At 35.2% G+C, this 19,449-nt stretch overlaps 1 protein-coding gene across 1 annotated transcript in view; it reads left to right on the forward strand.

The window, feature by feature from the left end:
• Positions 1-15,956, forward strand: part of pou6f2 (POU class 6 homeobox 2) — a 77,235-nt gene extending 61,279 nt beyond the window's left edge. Inside the window, exons 6-9 of the mRNA XM_060861143.1 lie at positions 1,198-1,407; positions 5,173-5,329; positions 9,783-9,951; positions 14,563-15,956. Of these exons, the coding sequence (XP_060717126.1) occupies positions 1,198-1,407; positions 5,173-5,329; positions 9,783-9,951; positions 14,563-15,067 (1,041 nt within the window). The 3' untranslated portion in view covers positions 15,068-15,956. The remainder of the gene's footprint in view (positions 1-1,197; positions 1,408-5,172; positions 5,330-9,782; positions 9,952-14,562) is intronic.
• The last annotated feature ends 3,493 nt before the right edge of the window (positions 15,957-19,449 follow it).

Genomic DNA, 19,449 nt, shown 5'->3' on the forward strand with positions numbered 1-19,449 from the left:
CTTAAATACACAATAAACAGTTTGTTTAGTTTCTACATGTGATGTACTTTATGATTATTTGACTCTCAGGTTCTGTACATAACATCACAGCCTTTGGTGTTTGGTGGAGATTAGAGATCTGACTAGAGAAATTAAAAGGAGTGAGGGAAAGGAAACAAGAAGGAAGTAGAATGTTTTGGGTGTGAGAATAGGAAGCAGGGAATTAGAAGTGTGTGTGTGTGTGTGTGTGTGTGTGTGTGTGTGTGTGTGTGTGTGTGTGTGTGTGTGTGTGTGTGTGTGTGTGTGGCGTCGTAGTGTTTGTGGTGGACTGAATGATGGCTTAAGTGCCACAACTGTATCTCAATCACTTTCTAAATTACAGAGTCACTAAATAGACACAAGCTGCACACACACACACACACACACACACACACGCACACACACACACACACACACACACATTTCATCTGGTCTTATAATGGATATGAGTCAGTGGTGTGCACCAGTTAACACAAATCTACTCACATTCTGACCTTTACTAGGTGTGTATTATATGTGTGTTGAAATGAGTGTGTGTGTATGTGCCTACATTTTCTACAGCACTTTGACTGTAGCAATGCTCAAACCACTTTGACGGATAATCATGTGGGACGTACCTGACAGTCCCAAGCAAAACAAGCTTGATGATCTGAGGTTTCTGGTACAAGGACATATAGATGTTGTGTGTGTGTGTCTTTGAGGCCAATCTTCCATTGACTTCTTCAGCTGTTTGCTGACTTCTTTCATTACCTCTGAAGTAAACAGGCTGTGAAGAGTGAACTGATTTTTATTCACTCGATATTTTATTATAAATACATAGCATTAGATAGATCATTTTTTATAACTTGGGAATTAAACAAACTCAGGTAGGGTCCTTAATGCAATATGCAAAGAAACATCTTGGCATTAATTAGTGAAAGCCAGCACAACATAATTTGCCAAACGTATATTTGTTTTAATAATTGATGTAATAAAACAGTCCTTGAATGTGGACCTTTAGATCTTACTGTTTAATGTTTAATAGAGTACTTTCTCATTTTACTTTAATGTTTTTCTTGATTTTAGCACGTGCTTCTACATGATTAATCAGACAACTGCATATTTAATTTTGCTTGATATGAATAAATATGTCTCTGAATACATTTTGTAACCCTTCTTTGTCCACCCTTATATTTATAGATAATTGGTACAATCCCACTGATGCCAAACTCTGCAGGACCTTCCAACCAAACAGGAGGAGGAACTTCATCTCTCCAGGTCCAGCCAATCACGCCACAACTGCTGACCAATGCACAGGGTCAGATCATTGCCACAGTGATCGGGAACCAGATCCTGCCTGTCATCAACACACAGGGAATCACACTATCACCAATCAAACCTGGACAGCAGGTCAGCACTAATGTCACACACACACACACACACACACACACACACACACACACACACACACACACACACATTATGACAGTTTATTAATACTGACATCATTATAGTACAGTTTTACATTACATTATAACTACATTATGACAGTTTATTAACACTGGGAGGTGGCAGCCTGGTGGTTAAGGTGCTGGATTACCAATCGTAAGGTTGTGAGTTAGATTCCCATGTCCACCAGGCTGCCACTGCTGGGCCCCTGTGCAAAGCCCTTAACACTCGATTGCTCAGTTGTATAAAATGAGATAAAAATGTAAGTTGCTCTGGATAAGTGAGTCTGCTAAATGCTGTAGATGTAATGTAAATGTAACACTGACATCAATATAGTACATTATGACAGTACATCACTACACTTCATCACTATAGTACATTATTACAGCACATTATACATTACTTACATTATGACAGTACATCACTATAGCGCAGTATTATGGTACATTATACTTACATTATGACAGTACATCACTATATCGCGGTATTATGGTACATTATACTTACATTATGACAGTACATCACTATAGCGCAGTATTATGGTACTGTACATTATACTTACATTATGACAGTACATCACTATAGCGCAGTATTATGGTACTGTACATTATACTTACATTATGACAGTACATCACTATAGCGCAGTATTATGGTACTGTACATTATACTTACATTATGACAGTACATCACTATAGCGCAGTATTATGGTACATTATACTTACATTATGACAGTACATCACTATAGCGCAGTATTATGGTACATTATACTTACATTATGACAGTACATCACTATAGCGCAGTATTATGGTACATTATACTTACATTATGACAGTACATTAACATAGTTCATTATTACAGCTCATAATGACAGCACATCACTACAGTACATTATTACAATACATAACATTACTGTAGTACTGTCGTATCGTTCTGAGACATCTTTCTTGCCTGAATGTCTGTAAATTACAGAACTCTGGTGTTCAGATGTAAACAACTTTCTATCCAGCCTCAGTTCTGAGTTTTGCTAGTTAACATCAGTTATCATGTTGCTGAAGGTGTTGGCTCATTGGTCGTTCATTTTACTCAGTGATGGGATAAAGATTAAATAGTGCAGAAGTTGATTACTTGGGTTATTATTATTATTATTATTATTATTATTATTATTATTATTATTATTAGAAAAGTAAAATTCAATAGAAGTGTTAGTTACTTTATTAATGCTACTGGTGTATTAAAGTTCATGGTATGTTAATTGTAACTAAAATTATGGTTTTGTAGATAATTATGAATAATCATGATTTTGGGAGTGTACAAAATTTTCCACTGATCATGATCCAGTAAATAAGCTAAAGATGTTTCTTTCAGTGCTCTATAGGTGCTTGTGCACAATGGTACACATTATATAAGACATGCTGTATATCATTAGCTCTTAGTACATTTGCTATATCAGACAATTCCACAGTTTTAAAGAAAATGGAGAAGTGTAATTTATTCTTATTTTCCCTGATGTCATATTCTTCATATTATATGGATTGTTAAAAAAGGATGAAGAACCTTTACAGTTTATAAAGTGTATGTAAAACTGAAGAAAAAGTTTCTACCTTCCTTTTACATTAAATAAATAAATGGGCAGTGAGAGAGAGAGAGAGAGAGAGAGAGAGAGAGAGAGAGAGTCTCTGTGTGTTTGAGCATGTAGGATAAAGAGAAAAGTATGAAATAATATTAATAATAATAATAATAATAATAATAATAATAATAATAATAATAATTCAGTAATCTTGACAGTTACTTGTGTATTTACTCACTCGTCGTGTATGAGTGTATGTGTGTGTAGAGAGAGAGACTTCAGAGTACAACACACTTATTCAATAGAACTACTTCATAGAAAAGGTCTTTTTCACACACGCACATGCACACACACACGCACGCACGCACGCACGCACACACGCACACACACACACACAGGCATTTGTCTTCACTACACTATTGATATATACTACAGACAAATAATGCTTGCCCATATCCCACCCCAAGATTTAGAGTCATTCAGTGGAAAAAATGCACCCAAGTTAATCTCATTTCTCTGGGAGGTGCTGTGTGTCATTTTCATAGGCCGTTTGATCACTCGTGCGAACACACTAATGTGTTTGTAATAATGTTTATGGTTTTGTGTGCACTCTAAAACACCAACCATTTCTGTGTCCCTGATAATTTATGGCTGTCAAACACGACTGGCTCTGTGCGAGCACCGCAGATTCGGGATAATTCTGCTGCAGCTGTCGACAGTTCTGACAGTGTATGCAACACTTGTTCTGACATCCAAACAAACACTAGCACAAACATTCTCTCTCTCTCTCTCTCTCTCTCTCTCTCTCTCTCTCTCTCTCTCTCTCTCTCTATCTATCTATCTCTCATACACACACACAGTCTCTGCAGAGTATAATTAATAGCACTAGGGACTAGCACAAAGAAGCCAACTCTACTTTATTTTCCTCCAGGACCCGCATTGTCTTGATCGTGTAAAGGCAAATCAACTGTGCATATAACATGAATACATTGTTTTATGCTCTTGACACACAGCTCTTAATGACAACCTGTACAGTAGAATTCTGGTTACTATTTTTCACTAAACTCGAGCATCCATGATTCACTTTAAGCCCTGAATGCCAAATACACCAGCTTCCCCATTGTGTACTTTTAATCTGTATACAGATTAACAACAGTGCCTATTTTTTCTCTTTATTTTTTATTTTTTGTAAAGATTACAGTGACACTGCTTTTACCCATTAGAAAATAAAATCACATACACAAAAGTTTTCGCAAGGATTTTTGGAATATGTGAAACCTGAAACCTGTTTAATGATCTAAAATTGCACATATGTAAAAGTAAACATGAGACATCTTGTGAATTGTTTACATGCTGTTATTAAATACTTCACTTTCCTGTAACAGACCATAATGAATAATATTGTATATTTAAAATAACCAAAAAATAGCGTTCAGTATATTTTTCTGAATAATGTTGCATACTATTTGACTAAAAGACTCAGCTAACACGCACGCACACACACACACACACATACACACACATACACACAAACACACACAAATACACGCACAAACACACATACAAAAACGTGTAGTGTAAACATTTTTTTTAAAGATATAATTTTGTTATTTTCCCCATGCAGTACATACATGTGGTTAGACAATATGTTTATGTGTTTGTATGACAAATATTCAGGTATTCAGGTGTAGAAAAAAACCCACACACTTTCCAAAATCTGGAGGAAAGCCTCAATCAGGTGTCCACATAATATACTTTTCACCATATTGCTTATATAGGATTATATATAACAAAAGTAATTTATATCTGTAAGATGTTATGCATTGCACTGCTGTCACATGGATAATTTGGATAATTGTATGGATGACCAGGGTTGCAGGGGTACAAGTGTTCCTATTAAAGTGAACAGGGAGAAATAATTACCCCTACTTTCACTGCACACCTGTTTCTGTTTGAAGAAAGTCAAAGGTTTTTGATACTACAGTTCTTACACTGTGTGTGTAAGAGACGAGGGCGAAACTCGCATCTCAGCTATTCCTAATCTTTCTTTCCTTTAAATTATACCTTAACTAACTACACTGAACTCTCTCACTTTATAGCCTCTGTCTCTGGCAGTTGCAGTTGTGAGTGTGTTTATATTTGCATGTGTGTCTCCACAGCTTTCCCAGGCTGCCCAGACCCAGCCGCCTCCCCCTGTGTCTCAGCCAGGCCTGCTGCGAATGCCCCACAGTCAGAGTCCTCTCCGGCAAGCATCTTCATCCTCTTCGACCTCTTCTTCTTCATCTTCAGCACTCAGTGTGGGGCAGCTGGTTAGCAGTGAGTACTCACAGCTCTCTCTGCCACACACACACACACTCATGTACACAAACACACACACTCAGAAATCATGGATAAAATTAGTGTTTGCTGAAGCGGTTTTTCTAACAGGTATGTTATTATAGCACTCTGTATACATTTTTGTGGCATAAGAAAATAACACTTTGAATATTGTAAAGCAAGCAGAGATCATAGCCTTCAAATACACAAGTAAATGTCTGTTCAATCCAGAATACAAAGAAATCTGAGAGCTTTGAAATTTTGTTTTTATCCTCTGTGCATCAAGGTCTGCCATCTACATGGCCGAACACTGTACTGATATTTATTCCTGTCTTTGTCTGGGGCCAAACAGTATTTGGATTGTTTTTTTTGTGCACTTTTTCTTTCTGACTGTGTGCATTAAAAAGTGTATGTGTCATAAACAGTGGCTTGTGTGTGGAGTTGCTTAGCCACCACATATAAATCACTCCCTGCTGCCTGTCACAGACCCAGCGTCTCTTTAAAAAACTGCTTTACTTAGATAAATTCTCATTTGTCACAGGCAATTGCCTTAAACCTGTTTCAAAGCCATCTGCGATGGAGTTTTGAATTCAATAAAAGGGAAGTTGCCATTGATCGACTTGTTGCAAACGCAGCCAATGGTCTGTTTCATATTTTTCCCCTTCTTCTGTATCAAAATGTATGTAATACCTCTGGCATTCTCTATTCATTTCATCAATTTGCTGCCATTGTGCAGCTTTCTATGCCACACTGTATTTGTCACAGTGCCCTTGTCTAGCTGAAATCTGGAGAACATAGGTTGAAAGAAGTGAGAAAAATCAGTGACCCAGAGCTACAAAAGGCTGAATGTTTGCTTTGATCGGACTCAATGAATAAAGGCTTTATATTTTTAGTTCTCTCTAAAGAATAAAAAACCTCTTCAATATTTAAAGCATTAAACTTATTGTTATATTGGCAATGTTATATTTATATGTATTATACACTACCCTCCAAGTATTGGGAGTCAAGGTCAATTCATTTTTTTTTTTAATTTCCACTGAAGTTCCATGGTTTTGAAATCAAAAGATGAAAATAAGATGATAGGTCAGAATTTCTGCTTTCATTTCTCGAATAATTTTATATCTAGATGTGTTAAACAACCAAATCCTTAGGTTAGCAAAGTATTAGAACTGATACTGACATCTCCACACTGTTTTCTCTCCCTTTGTGATGTTTTTTCATGCTTCATACTTCTTTCACTTGTTATTTGTTTTGTTCTTGGCCAACAAATGCAGTTTTCACATGTGAAACCCAGGACTCAAGCCAAGAGAAGAAACTCAGAGCTATTTATTGTTATTGAAAATCTAACAGAATAAACCTGGGAAACAAGAATTTACACTCTAATATTTTGGATCATGTAAAAAAATTGTGGGTCAAACAGAAGGTGCCACCTCCTACAAGTTTAACACCTCCAGATGTAAATATCAAGAAATGAAAGCCGAAATTCTGATTTATGATTTATAATTTGATTTGAAAGACAGCTCCCTTTAGTGTCTAGAAAAAAAAAAACAGAAAGAATTGATATTGTTGTTCCAATAGTTTCAGAAGGGAGTGTATTTGTTTTTATATTTTACTCTGTCATCAGTATCGAGTCCTTCCGTTTTTCTCACCTTCAGTACAATAATCCTTTATTTTCTTGAGTATTGAGGCACAGACACAGTTGCATCTCAATTAACACCCAATGCTAAGCTTGGACTTAATAAATGTTTTTTCTTAAGTATATTGTAGCCAACCAAACATAAGCCTAATCAATTCATTTCCAATCAAATACTGGATATGAAAATGTCTGTGAGGTGCTTATGAAAATAGGAGGTAAAAAGATTTTTAAATGCAGTCATTTTAATTTTGGCTGCTTTACATTTACAGTATTTGGCAGATGATCTTATCCAGCGCAACTTATATTTTTATCTCGTTTTGTATAACCGAGCAACTGAGGGTTAAGGGCCTTGCTAAGGGGCCCAGCAGTGGCAGCTTGGTGGACATAGGAGTTGGACTCACAACCTTCCGATTGGTAATCCAATGCCTTAACTACTAAGCTGCAGTACCACATCCCCAGGCCAGTACTAAATAAATAAATAAATAAATATTTATATTATAATTATAATCATATTATAAATTATATACATTAAAATGTAATAGATAAATAAAAAAATAATTCAGTTTACGGAAACTTGATTTACTTCTAACTATATTGAATATAAAAGTTACCAGACTGTGTCCAACCTCAGTAAACCTTTTTATGTCCTACAACCTAACTTACATGACCATGCTGAGGGGTGACATGCATTGTACCAGGCAAAAGTACAGTGGCCGAGAAGTGCAAAACACATTAACAAATCCGAAAACAAATGAACAAATCCGAAAACAAAATAACAAATCCGAAAAGAAATTAACAAATCCGAAAACACATTAACAAATCTGAAAACAAATTAACAAATCTGAAAACACAAGGACAAGTCAGACAACCCGGAAACGGTAGTGTATCGTTTTTGAATGGAAACTTACCGATCATTGGATAAGACACCTGTCACTCAAGATATACAGGTATGGAATCTTATGTGTAATGTGTAAAGTTCTCCGTTTAAATATAAGAAAATAACAGAATTAATCCACAGTAATCCATTCCATCCATCCATTCCAACTTTTCCCTGCGGCAGACTGTTGAACTTCATGTATACCTTGAGTGACAGGTGTCTTGTCCAATCACAAACTATACCAACCTCTTCTGAGTTGTCTGAAATGTCGTTGTGTTTTCTGATTTGTTAATGTGTTTTCTGATTTGTTAATGTGTTTTCGGATTTGTTAATGTGTTTCGTGCACTGATTCAGACAACCCGGAAGAGGTAGGTATAGTTTGTGAATGGAAACTTACCAATCATTGGACAAGACACCTTTCATTCAAGATACTGTATACAGGTGAATGAAAGGTGTCTCGTCCGATGATGGTAAGTTTCCATTCACAAACTATACCAACCTCTTCCGGGTTGTCTGACTTGTTAATGTGTTTTCAGATTTGTTAATGTGTTTTGGGATTTGTTAATGTGTTTTCGGATTTGTTAATGTGTTTTCGGATTTGTTAATTTGTTTTCGGATTTGTTAATTTGTTTTGCACTTCTCGGCCACTGTACAAAAGTTCAAAGTACCGAAATTTTCTACTAATTTCTGCAGGCTTGCTTTTAAGTTAAGCCTAAATAGAAGCTCCAGAGACAACTGATGATCTTGCACTTTTTTTTGGTTTTGTCTGTTAGCTTTAAGCTAAAGGACAGTCATTCAGTCAGATCTATAAGGAACTGTTTGAGTTTACCTTTAAATGTGTTTGACTATAACTGAGTATGCCTTGCTAAATATAAGCCATTTATCTTCATCTTCATCTCCACCATTAAACATTACAAGGGCAGAGCAGAGGCGAGTACTGCTCCATGTTTGAAGATCACATTTAGTTATGAGGAATGACAAGGGATTGCTTCAGTAGGTTTTTTACCTTCAATATGCCCTGAGGATTCTTTAATAATTCATTGATAATGACCAACATGAATAATTTAATCTGCCAAACTTTTTTCCCCATATAAGCAGAATGTTAAACAAGACTAGAGTGACATACAATGCAAAAACACATTTTATTGACTAGCAAACTGTTAGAAACAAACTACAAATTTCTTCTACCCAGAAAATGTTTTTGGATTCTAGGAAGCAATAAGTTCCCTTCTCAAAATGACATAATTTTTTGTCCAGCTAACTCAGGCTAAAGGAGGATTTTTAAAGAAAACGCTTTGAATTCATTTTGGAAAATTCTGTATATTTGTGAGATGACAAATTGAAGATGATATATTTGAGAATTACATGCTAATATTTTTAATTGAACCCTATATAACCTGATATAATTGACAGGAAATTTGTTAGAAACTGAAGAAAAAATATGATTATTAACATTTACAAATAGAAATTTGTTATATCATAAAACATTGTTTATTTTAATACAAAAACAATGGATGTTCATTGTATTTACAACATTTACAACATTTCCTTTGGTTTGATTTTTATTTTATTTTTTACTTATGAACAGTCTTTTTATTTAACTTTCTGGAAGGCAAAAGTAAGTTTTGTTTTTTGTACGAGTAAAAATGGACTTTTCCTACATTTTCCACTTTTTTCAGGAAAGTATGGATACACTGTAATTGCTGTTATAACGATAACAATGAATGTATCCATTACACTCTAATAGATAATTAGAAATTTCAGTATAATGAGTCAAATTGTTTTTTTTATCGCTGTGCCCCTTTATATCCCTCATCTCAACTTGCATTTTTCATTATTTCCATTTTTTTATCATTAATGAAGATTTAAATAAATTAAATAAACTTCCTCTTTTCAAAGTTCCATGTTTTGATATTTATCTATATTTATATGTTTCTTAGACCCTCAAACTGCTCAGAGTGAAGTGGATGGTGTGAATCTGGAGGAGATCCGAGAATTTGCCAAAGCGTTTAAAATCCGTCGTCTGTCTCTCGGTCTGACGCAAACTCAGGTGGGCCAGGCTCTCAGTGCCACAGAGGGACCTGCCTACAGCCAGTCCGCCATCTGCAGGTAAGGAGAGCCAAGAACTGCTCAGTATTACAGGGTGCAAAGCTAGTTTAGCCAACAATACCCAGTAAACAGCAACAGGATCAAATAAATTGCCATTTGTTATATGGAATTTGGGGATATTCCTGTCTCAGAGTGAGTCGAGAGAGGAGAAAGCACCACACCCTGCTAATTACTGTACACTATCTAGCTCTAATGTAGACTGAAATCTTCTGTGTCTACTCATTTGCACTGCCTAATGGAATCATAATAAAATTCATGTTGAGAGAGCAAAAGCTGCAAATCAACTCCAAAAGCAAAGCAACACAATGTTATTGCCAATAAATCTTTATAGATTGTGATAATGCCCTGACATATACTGTATGTGTAATGACTTTCTTTACCTTGGATAGCAGAGACATTAGATGTGAAGACGTTATTATACAAGAAAAATACATTTTAAAAGCCAAGTGATCTTAAATAAAAATTTCTCACACATTTATCAACCTAAAATCGTATGTACAAAAATAGATATAATAAATATTCTTTGGAAAAAATAAAAATTTGCTGGGGAGAAATATGAATTTTGGTCCTAAATATGAGGGCATTCCTCATTTCATTGGTAACTGGATGATTTTAATATTTAACCTTCATTAATTAACAGTAAATAACATTTACCCTCTTTAATCATTCTGAATATTTACACTAAAATGATAACAAATTAATACAATAATATGCAAATCTTACTGACAAACAATGTTTGTCCTCAATGTTATAAACAATGTCCTCAATGTTATAAAATGCCCAGGAAAAGCACTAAGAAAATAAGAGATGTGAGGTATGAGCTCATATCTATACTCTCTATACTCCATTAGATTTTGGGCTTGTATTCATAATGAAGTAGATGGTCGATGACATAACTGACATTTATTTTTATCACATAACTGACATTTATTTTTATCACATATTAAACTGTGTCTTCTTCACTTTGTCCTGTGTATATAAGAGAGTTAAGGGTGTGCAAAATGTATTAGCAGTATTACGAGAAGCACTTAAAGCAGTTAATAATTACTAAGGTCTACATGTGTACCTCATGGATTTAACTAAAGAGAATGTGACAGAACTAAACTATTAATAAAGCTAACATGTTCATAAACCATAAAAGCAAGGATTTGGAGCATTATGATGAAGGACAAAATATTCAGCAAAGCGCCTCAGAAATCACTTTTAAAGCCTTTTGAAGCCATTATTCCCTTTATTATTCATTGTTTTCCTTCATCAGACATTATGTATCATGTTAGCATAAAATTATCATAAGATTTTAGATAGACTTACCTCAAAGGCTTTTGTTTTCCTGTAGAAAACTTAGTCATAATAGTAAATTGTTAATAATCTTAAAGTTTTATTATCCTAATAAAGTTCACATATGGATCTGAAATTTAAACACTAAACCGTACCCTGATCTTATATTATCATATTAAAAAAATTCAGTTATAAATGAATCTCTTTGGTCTCGGATGCTCTCACAGATTACATTTTTGCTGTGGCACATTTGAATTTTGTTAAATAGTTTTCTCTCTCTTCTTTTTTAGAGCTGATCATTGCTGAAATCTTAGTGCAGGATGATGAGCTGCTTGTGTTTATGTGTCACAGCGATGTCACGCAATTTTAAAAATTTCATCCTATCAACATCAAACGCAGAATAAAACCTGAAACACTGTGACAGAACTGAGGGGCAAGTTGGCGGGGAATTACGAAGCTTCAAACTAATGTTTAAAGTCTCAAAAATTCTGCATGAAATATTTATACTTCCCAAATACATAATTCAGATATTTAGGAAACATACATTAAAAGCCATTGCACTGCAAAATAAATGGGTGATGTGAAGCTTTCATTCCATGTTCTTTCATCCAAATTCTTTAGAACGGAGATGGCAGTTTTTATTTAATTACTCATTCATTTCTATGACATTGAACATGACAGACTACTCTATGTTGGGGGGTTAACAGCAGACTTCACATGCTTTCCTTTGGTTAACATCAACAAAGATGAGGAGGATAAGGATGAGTTTGTGGAGTTTTTTCTGTGTTGGCTCTTGGGGCTCTTCTAGTCTGTGCTCGGTCAAACTCAGCTTGACAGATGTCTCCATGTTGTCTGATCTCTTAGAGCTTCGATTGAAGAAAAAAACATTCTATACTATTTTCCCCAATACTCACAGAAGCGATGTGGTCAGTCCTGATCAAAGCCAATGGATTGAAATCCTCAGAGATTGGTGAATCCACTGAAGACCTAGAAATAAATCTAAGCATCTATTTAACACTCCACTAATGTTATTGTATGTTATTGCAATGTGTAACATAATGCAGTTAATGTTATACTGGATATTTTTGTAGCAATCAAAGTTTCTTCCTCTTACATGCAACGACTCACAACCATCTGCAGCATAAATCCTACTTAGGATGCAACGATGCACATGAACACGTCCAAAATGGTCACTGCATAATCTGGTGATGAGAATCGCTTTAAGACGTTTAAGCCACATGAATGTACACCATTAACTCACATTAAAACACCAGCTAACATGAATGATTCATGGACTAGCTACTGGTTGTAATTTGCAAAATAAATTAGGCAGAAATGATGCTTAACACTGGCGTATACTGTATACATCAGAGAATTATTTAGCATACTGCATTTTATCCTGTTCAGTGCAATCACTGGAAGACTGTCTCTCATGTGCAGCTTGTATTTCAGCACTCATGCACTTATTATACAGATACAAGTATGGAATATTTAGTTTACATATATAACATAGTTTATATATAATTTATATGTGGTTATAAAAAGCCCAATGAACTTTAAACGGATTTATGAAACTATGTTTTTCATAAGAACAGCAAATGGTAACAGATTCAAGCCAACAAAAAAAGATACAGCATGATGTATTAATTCATAAATGAATAAATAAGTTAGGACTTCACTCTGCCAAATCTCTGGATTTTGCATCCTCTTCTGTCCAGTGTTCACATAGGACTGTCACTCATCCTTGTGTTAAGAGTAAAAAATTGTGTCTTGTTGCATTGAGGTCCTGAGAGCAGAGGCCTTTGCTCCTGCTCGAGGCGTCTCCTCGACTGCCAGTTAAGATTCCGTCAAAGACGTCCTTGCAGGAGCCTGGGACTCGTTTCTCTCTTCTCCTCTGCTAGACTTTTTTTGGCCTGTCTGACAGGTGTAAGCTGCTTAGTGAACACCCTCCTGCACTACTGTACACACGCAAACACACACTAACATTAGAGTCTGTGAACAGTCTATAAAAGAGCTTTTTTTTTATTTATTTCTGCTGTTTTAGAGCCATGATAAATGTTACTAAGATGGAAAATTAATCCCAAATATTATCTCCTCAATTTCAAGTCAACTAACCTAAACTAAAAAAAAAAAAAAAAAAAAAATCATTGTTCATTCCTTAAAACATTAGTTAACAGGAACAAACCATGAACTTCAGTATTACTGCATCGTAAGTACAATTAACAAAGTGACGAACATTATGCTTTTTTATATACAGTAACAAAGCAAATAACTGCTTTAACCACCATATTCACACCACCCTGAGTAAAACTAATCCCACAATATGATCCGAAAGCTTGATGGATTTGTTAGTTGTAAACTGTTAACTGCAGCTCAAGGATATTTAATTTATATTACAAGCTAATAGAAACGGAGAGAACATAAATAAACAACAATAAAAATACATAGATAAAATATATAAAGTAAATAATATGTGCATTAAACAATATTATAATATATATATATAATTATATAGTTTTTTATAGTATAATTTATTATATAATTATAAATATATTATAATTTATAATCTAAGAAACATTGGGTGGAATCAAATGCATCACAGGGAACCTTGCACACATGCTTAATAATAATAATAATAATAATAATAATAATAATAATAATAATAATAATAATAATAATAATAAATGATAATAAATGATAATAAATGTTAATAAAGTCTAACAAAGTGTATTTGCAAGCATATGCAATGTTGGGGGATGAAAATGTATTAATATTAAACATTCATTGGATTCCAGAGTTATTTAGAATAGTTGTGCATTACAGTCAATAATTTAAGCCATAAATGTGAATAAATCATGGTTTTACATGTAAATGGACATTTTGCTGCTCAGGGAAAGAGGGAATATTAAATGAGTTGTGTTATACTTCAGTGTGTTATGTTAAAATCATTATGTGTTTGAGTTAAACAACAGAGTTTAAGCCCACTTAAATTGTTTTATTTTAGCAGTTAGTTGCTGAATAATTTTGGGGAATTTGATTTTTTTTCAAGTCTGTGGAAGTGTCTCCTCAGTCCATCACTGCAAAGTGAACACAGAGAGTTACTAAGTAAACTAGCACAGAAATAAGGCTGTGTTACAAACACAGGTCCTAGTGGAAGTAGATTTCTCAGCATCCAATTGCTGACACAGCAAGAAAGTTACAAAAGAGAAACTCTCTGTCTCACTGGTAGCTTGGCCCAGGAGACCCTTCCTGAGAAAATTGGTCAGGCAGCAAACCCCGTTCGCCCCGTCAGGGCAGCCGAAGTAAGCTTGTTCTCTCTCAATTCTCCCCCAGACACACCATCCTGAGAAGCCACTTTTTCCTACCACAGGAAGCCCAAGAGAGCACTATAGCTAGCAGTCTGACAGGCAAACTGAACCCTGGCCTTTTATATCCTGCCAGGTTTGAGAAGTTGGACATCACGCCAAAAAGCGCCCAGAAGATTAAGCCTGTGCTGGAGCGCTGGATGGCCGAGGCAGAAGCCCGCCATCGCTCGGGCATGCAGAACCTGACAGAGTTTATCGGCAGTGAACCATCGAAAAAGCGCAAGCGCCGGACCTCTTTCACGCCACAGGCCCTGGAGATCCTTAACAGCCACTTCGAGAAGAACACACACCCCTCGGGCCAGGAAATGACTGAGATCGCTGAGAAACTGAACTACGACCGTGAGGTGGTGCGCGTCTGGTTCTGCAATAAAAGGCAGGCGCTTAAAAACACAATAAAGAGGCTGAAGCAGCCGGAGCTTGGGGCTGTCGCACCTATGGACCCTCTGGCTGATCCTTTGGAAGAACATCCATAGATCAGATGGACTCAAGTGAGAAAAACTGGACCCACTTACCAATGATTCACTCAACTGGACACTAAAAACCTGGATGTGTCTGACTCTGTACTGTGATGGACCTCCACCAATTATAGAAATGTTAATAGAAGTGTTGTAATGACGTTGAAGTGAAGAGACAAAAAAAAAGTCTAAATGCTTACAGGTTCTGGGTCCTCATCCAGGACAAAGCAGAGAATTTTCACTAGGTCACATCTAAATCAAGGACAGCTATAAAACTACTACAACCAAAGTCTGATGTGTCTGATTCCTGAAGGGTTTTTGTTTTGTTTTTTGTAAATGTGTTCTAAATTTTTACATTTGTACTGACCAAAAGGAGAAAAAAAGATATATGTGTAGGGGCATTGGGGTGGTGGGAGGGTGTAACATTATCTTTGTCTCACTTGCTCACTTGGGTTTATATGTAAATATTATGCTAATTTTGTCTTCAAATTGAAATCACAAACTCTTTGGAAACTTTGTCTCAGAGATGACCACCTCATATACCTGTGGTCCTTTCTTTAGTCTCCTCACTCCTGTTTGTAAAAGTATCATTTAAAAGATTTGTTTTTATCTCTGGAAGAATGGGTTATATGTCAAAGGTGGTCGATATGGCAGAACCCACATTGTTGCAGCTGTGACTTAAACTACAGTATGTCGTTGTATTGCCAAAGCCTTCTAGCCAAAGAACATCATTCTTCAGCCCAAGGACATGGGCTGTAGCCCAAGGACTATAAATGGGCAAAAATATTACTTTTTTTTTCTTTTTCTGTGATGAAATTTTTCAGTGTTTTGTCCCAACAATGGCTTCAGGTCTGCATGATTTGCAGCACACAACCGATGTGTGGAAATTAAATGAGATCATTTCTAAGATTTATCATTTTCGTGCATGTTTTTGTTAAATTTATAAATTCGGTAGGTTTGTTGTAACTTTGTGTGTCAGACAAAAGAAATGATCGAAATATACAAATCTACCAAAATGAACAACCAGCCCTCTTACAAAATTGATAAGAATTCTAAATAGTGGAATCATTTCTTTGATTTTATACAAATGAAGCTGTACTCTAACCTAACCATGCATGCATTTTTTATGAGTTGGCTTTTAGAAATTCTTATGACTTTGCAGTTGATTGAAATCGCACCATTGCAAACATTGGTTGAGCTTCAGAACAGGAAGTACTACAACCCAAGTACAATATTTACATTACCTAAAGTTTGTCTATCTTCTATTTTGTTGTTACATGATGGAATATTATATCTTCAGCACAGTCATTACATTTTTTCTGCTTGATAACAAAATAAATCAGATATATTTAATAAAATCACAATTTTAAATGGCAAGCTAGATTATAATTTGAATCATGTCATTCAAATCAAATATCTGCAAAAAGTAGAAATGAAAGTTGCTTTTGACAAAAATCTTTGGAAACTGTAAAAATTGTGTAAAAAAAAAAACAAACACACAACTGAGTGATGGAACTTATATGAGTAGTTATGAATAGTTCAGGTTAGTGTTAAGGGACTGGTTAGCTGTCTTATGACTGTCTTGGTGCTTTATGTTGAAATTCTTTCAAATTTGCTGAGAAATCAGATCAGGTTGAACAGACTAATGAAAGCCACAGCCCATCACACAGATATTAAAAAAATAATAATGTTACATTTTATAACCCTGGATACTATAGTTTGTGCTATTATCACTCAAACTGTGCTGGTTTCATTTTAGCTTACAAATTAGTTTACATGAAAAATACAAAAAAAAAAGAGTTAGTGTCAAAACATTGTGTGTTCAATTGAGAATGATGATATTTGTTATAGTTAAGTGCAAAATATTCTAACACTGGTTTCTACATTATAAATTTCAAAGGTTAAACCTTTTTTTTTAAATCATGTTTTTGCTTTAATATTGTTTTAGCTCCAGAAAGCAATGAAAATATTGTTGCAGCTAGCAGGTTTTGGAAGCTTTAAATAACTTTATTACAGAAAAATATTTCATAGAGGAAAAATAAACGCAATTCCACCAATCATATAGGTTTTTATTCAAGCAAAAGAAAAAAAATCTTCATTTTTCATTTCTTCTTAATTTGTCTTTATGATCTAAAGTAAGTGCTGTGTTGCGTTCTGCTTCATGTCGATATTTTTAATGCAATACATTGAGCTGCCAGGTTACAGTTTCTTAGATTTTTTAGATGTAAACTGCTCTAGTTTAAAAAAAAAATTATCACACACTTTTTTCATTTTCATCTGAACATCCTGGGTTTTATGGTTGCAAACATGGTGTATCATACAGATGTTTAACAAAGAAGCTGTAACCAAAAAAAAAAAGAAAAGAAAAGAAAAGAAAAGATACTTAAACCAAGAGACAAAGAAATGAGTTCTGCCTTTGCTCATCTTTCGAATGCTGGACCAAAGCTCAATTGTAATATGCACACTGTACAGAGAAATGGCTGAATGTTGCTGACAATCTTTAAATATTTGAAATGTTTGAGGAAAATGAATGGAAGGATCATATAAGTCTAGCATCAAGATTACCTCATGACTGTACATGTATGCAGTGAGCAGTGAGTAAAGAGAAAGGAACAGCAACTTGTGGATTTTTGTGTATATGTGTGTAAGTAGATTTCACTAGTCATGGTAGGTACTCAAAGAGAGTGTGAGTCTACCAGTTATCTTTCATGCTGTGGTTACCAGGGTTATGTGTATAGAACATTTTAGACTTTATTGTAACGGTTTTGTTTATTTGTTTGTCTGTTTGCCCCCATGTGATTTACATTGATGAACTTTATTGACTGTGACTGGAATTACCCAATGTAATAGGGCACAAGGAGAGCTTTGTGACCGAACTCAATTGTCTTGAACTGATTACACACACACACACACACACACACACACACCTAGAGAGAGAGAGAGAGAGAGAGAGAGAGAGAGAGAGAGAGAGAGAGAGAGAGAGAGAGAGAAGGAGAGCGGGAGAAAGAAAGAAAGAAAGAAAGAAAGAAAGAAAGAAAGAAAGAAAGAGAGAAAGAAAGAAAGAGAATATTTTGAAAGCATTTGAAAAGTTTTGACACTGAACACCTCGAAACCAAAGCTGAGAAACCTGCTTTAAATTTTATTAAATCTGTACATATATATATGTATATATAAAGCAATATATGTTTGGTCAGTAAAGCTGCACTTTGTGTTTTCCTGAACAGCTTCAGATCATTTATTTGTACCATAATTAATAATAAACAACTGTTTGACATGAAACATCTGATTTGTCGATGCTCATGCTCAGCACCATAACCAGGATCAAAATTATACTGAGGTCTATAATGAACTATCTATCCATCTATCCAATGCTTATCCATCACAGGAAGTCCAGACTGCATCCCAGAGGCCTCCATGGGACAAGGCAAGGGACACCCACCATCGCACACTCACACACATTTCAGTCAATTTAAATTCAAAAATTAAATAAAAAAAAATGACTCAATGACAAAAAAAATGACATAAAAAAATGTCTCAAAGCAGCTTTACAGAACATAAATATAACACAAACAGTTAAAATAAAGATTAATATAATACAATAATTCAAGATTAATAGTAGATATATATAAATGTGTTTGAATTTATCCCAATGAACAAGTCTGAGGTGACTGAGGTGACTGAGATGACTGTGGTGAGGAAAAACTCCCTTAGATTGAAACCTTGAGAGGAACCTGACTTAAAGGGGAACCTCGTCCTCTTTTGGGTGACACTGGAGGGTGTGATTATAAATATACAGTCCGACAATTGTGTATTGATGAGAAGGGTCACATGTAGTTGGCATCTCCTCTTAGAAAGTCCAAATTCTTCATGAAGCAGAGTTCAACTGGAGCTGGTAAATCTCTAGATGTCACAGGATCCTCACATGGTTGGCCTCATTTCAGTGAAGGTCCAAAATCTTCATGACACAGAAGACAGTTGAAGCTGGTACAATTTCTGGATGCCTCAGGATGGGTAGAAAGAGAGAAGCAGTGGAGAGGACTATAGAGATGTCGATCAGCCTATAACACATATCTTTGGACTGGGGGATGAATCTAAGGCAGGAATTAATCCCCCAACCCCATAGTTTTGAGGCAAGCATTCTAACTTCCATAAACTGACTTTGACTTTGGCAGTTAAACTTTAGATGATACAATATCAATACAATATCAGATAGCATCTATAATTAATAATAAGATTTACCATGTAACCTAAACTGATCAGCTAGCAAGCTGCAATTAGCTAGCTGATTTGGCTTGTTAAAGTTACACAGACTTTAACAGAAAAGAAAAAAGCTCCTACAACACTTACTCACTCATACTCACACATTTACACCATACCTGGGCCAGTTTCCTCTGCTCTGA

The sequence above is a fragment of the Tachysurus vachellii genome, chromosome 25 (assembly GCF_030014155.1).
Source record: "Tachysurus vachellii isolate PV-2020 chromosome 25, HZAU_Pvac_v1, whole genome shotgun sequence".
NCBI lineage: Eukaryota > Metazoa > Chordata > Actinopteri > Siluriformes > Bagridae > Tachysurus > Tachysurus vachellii.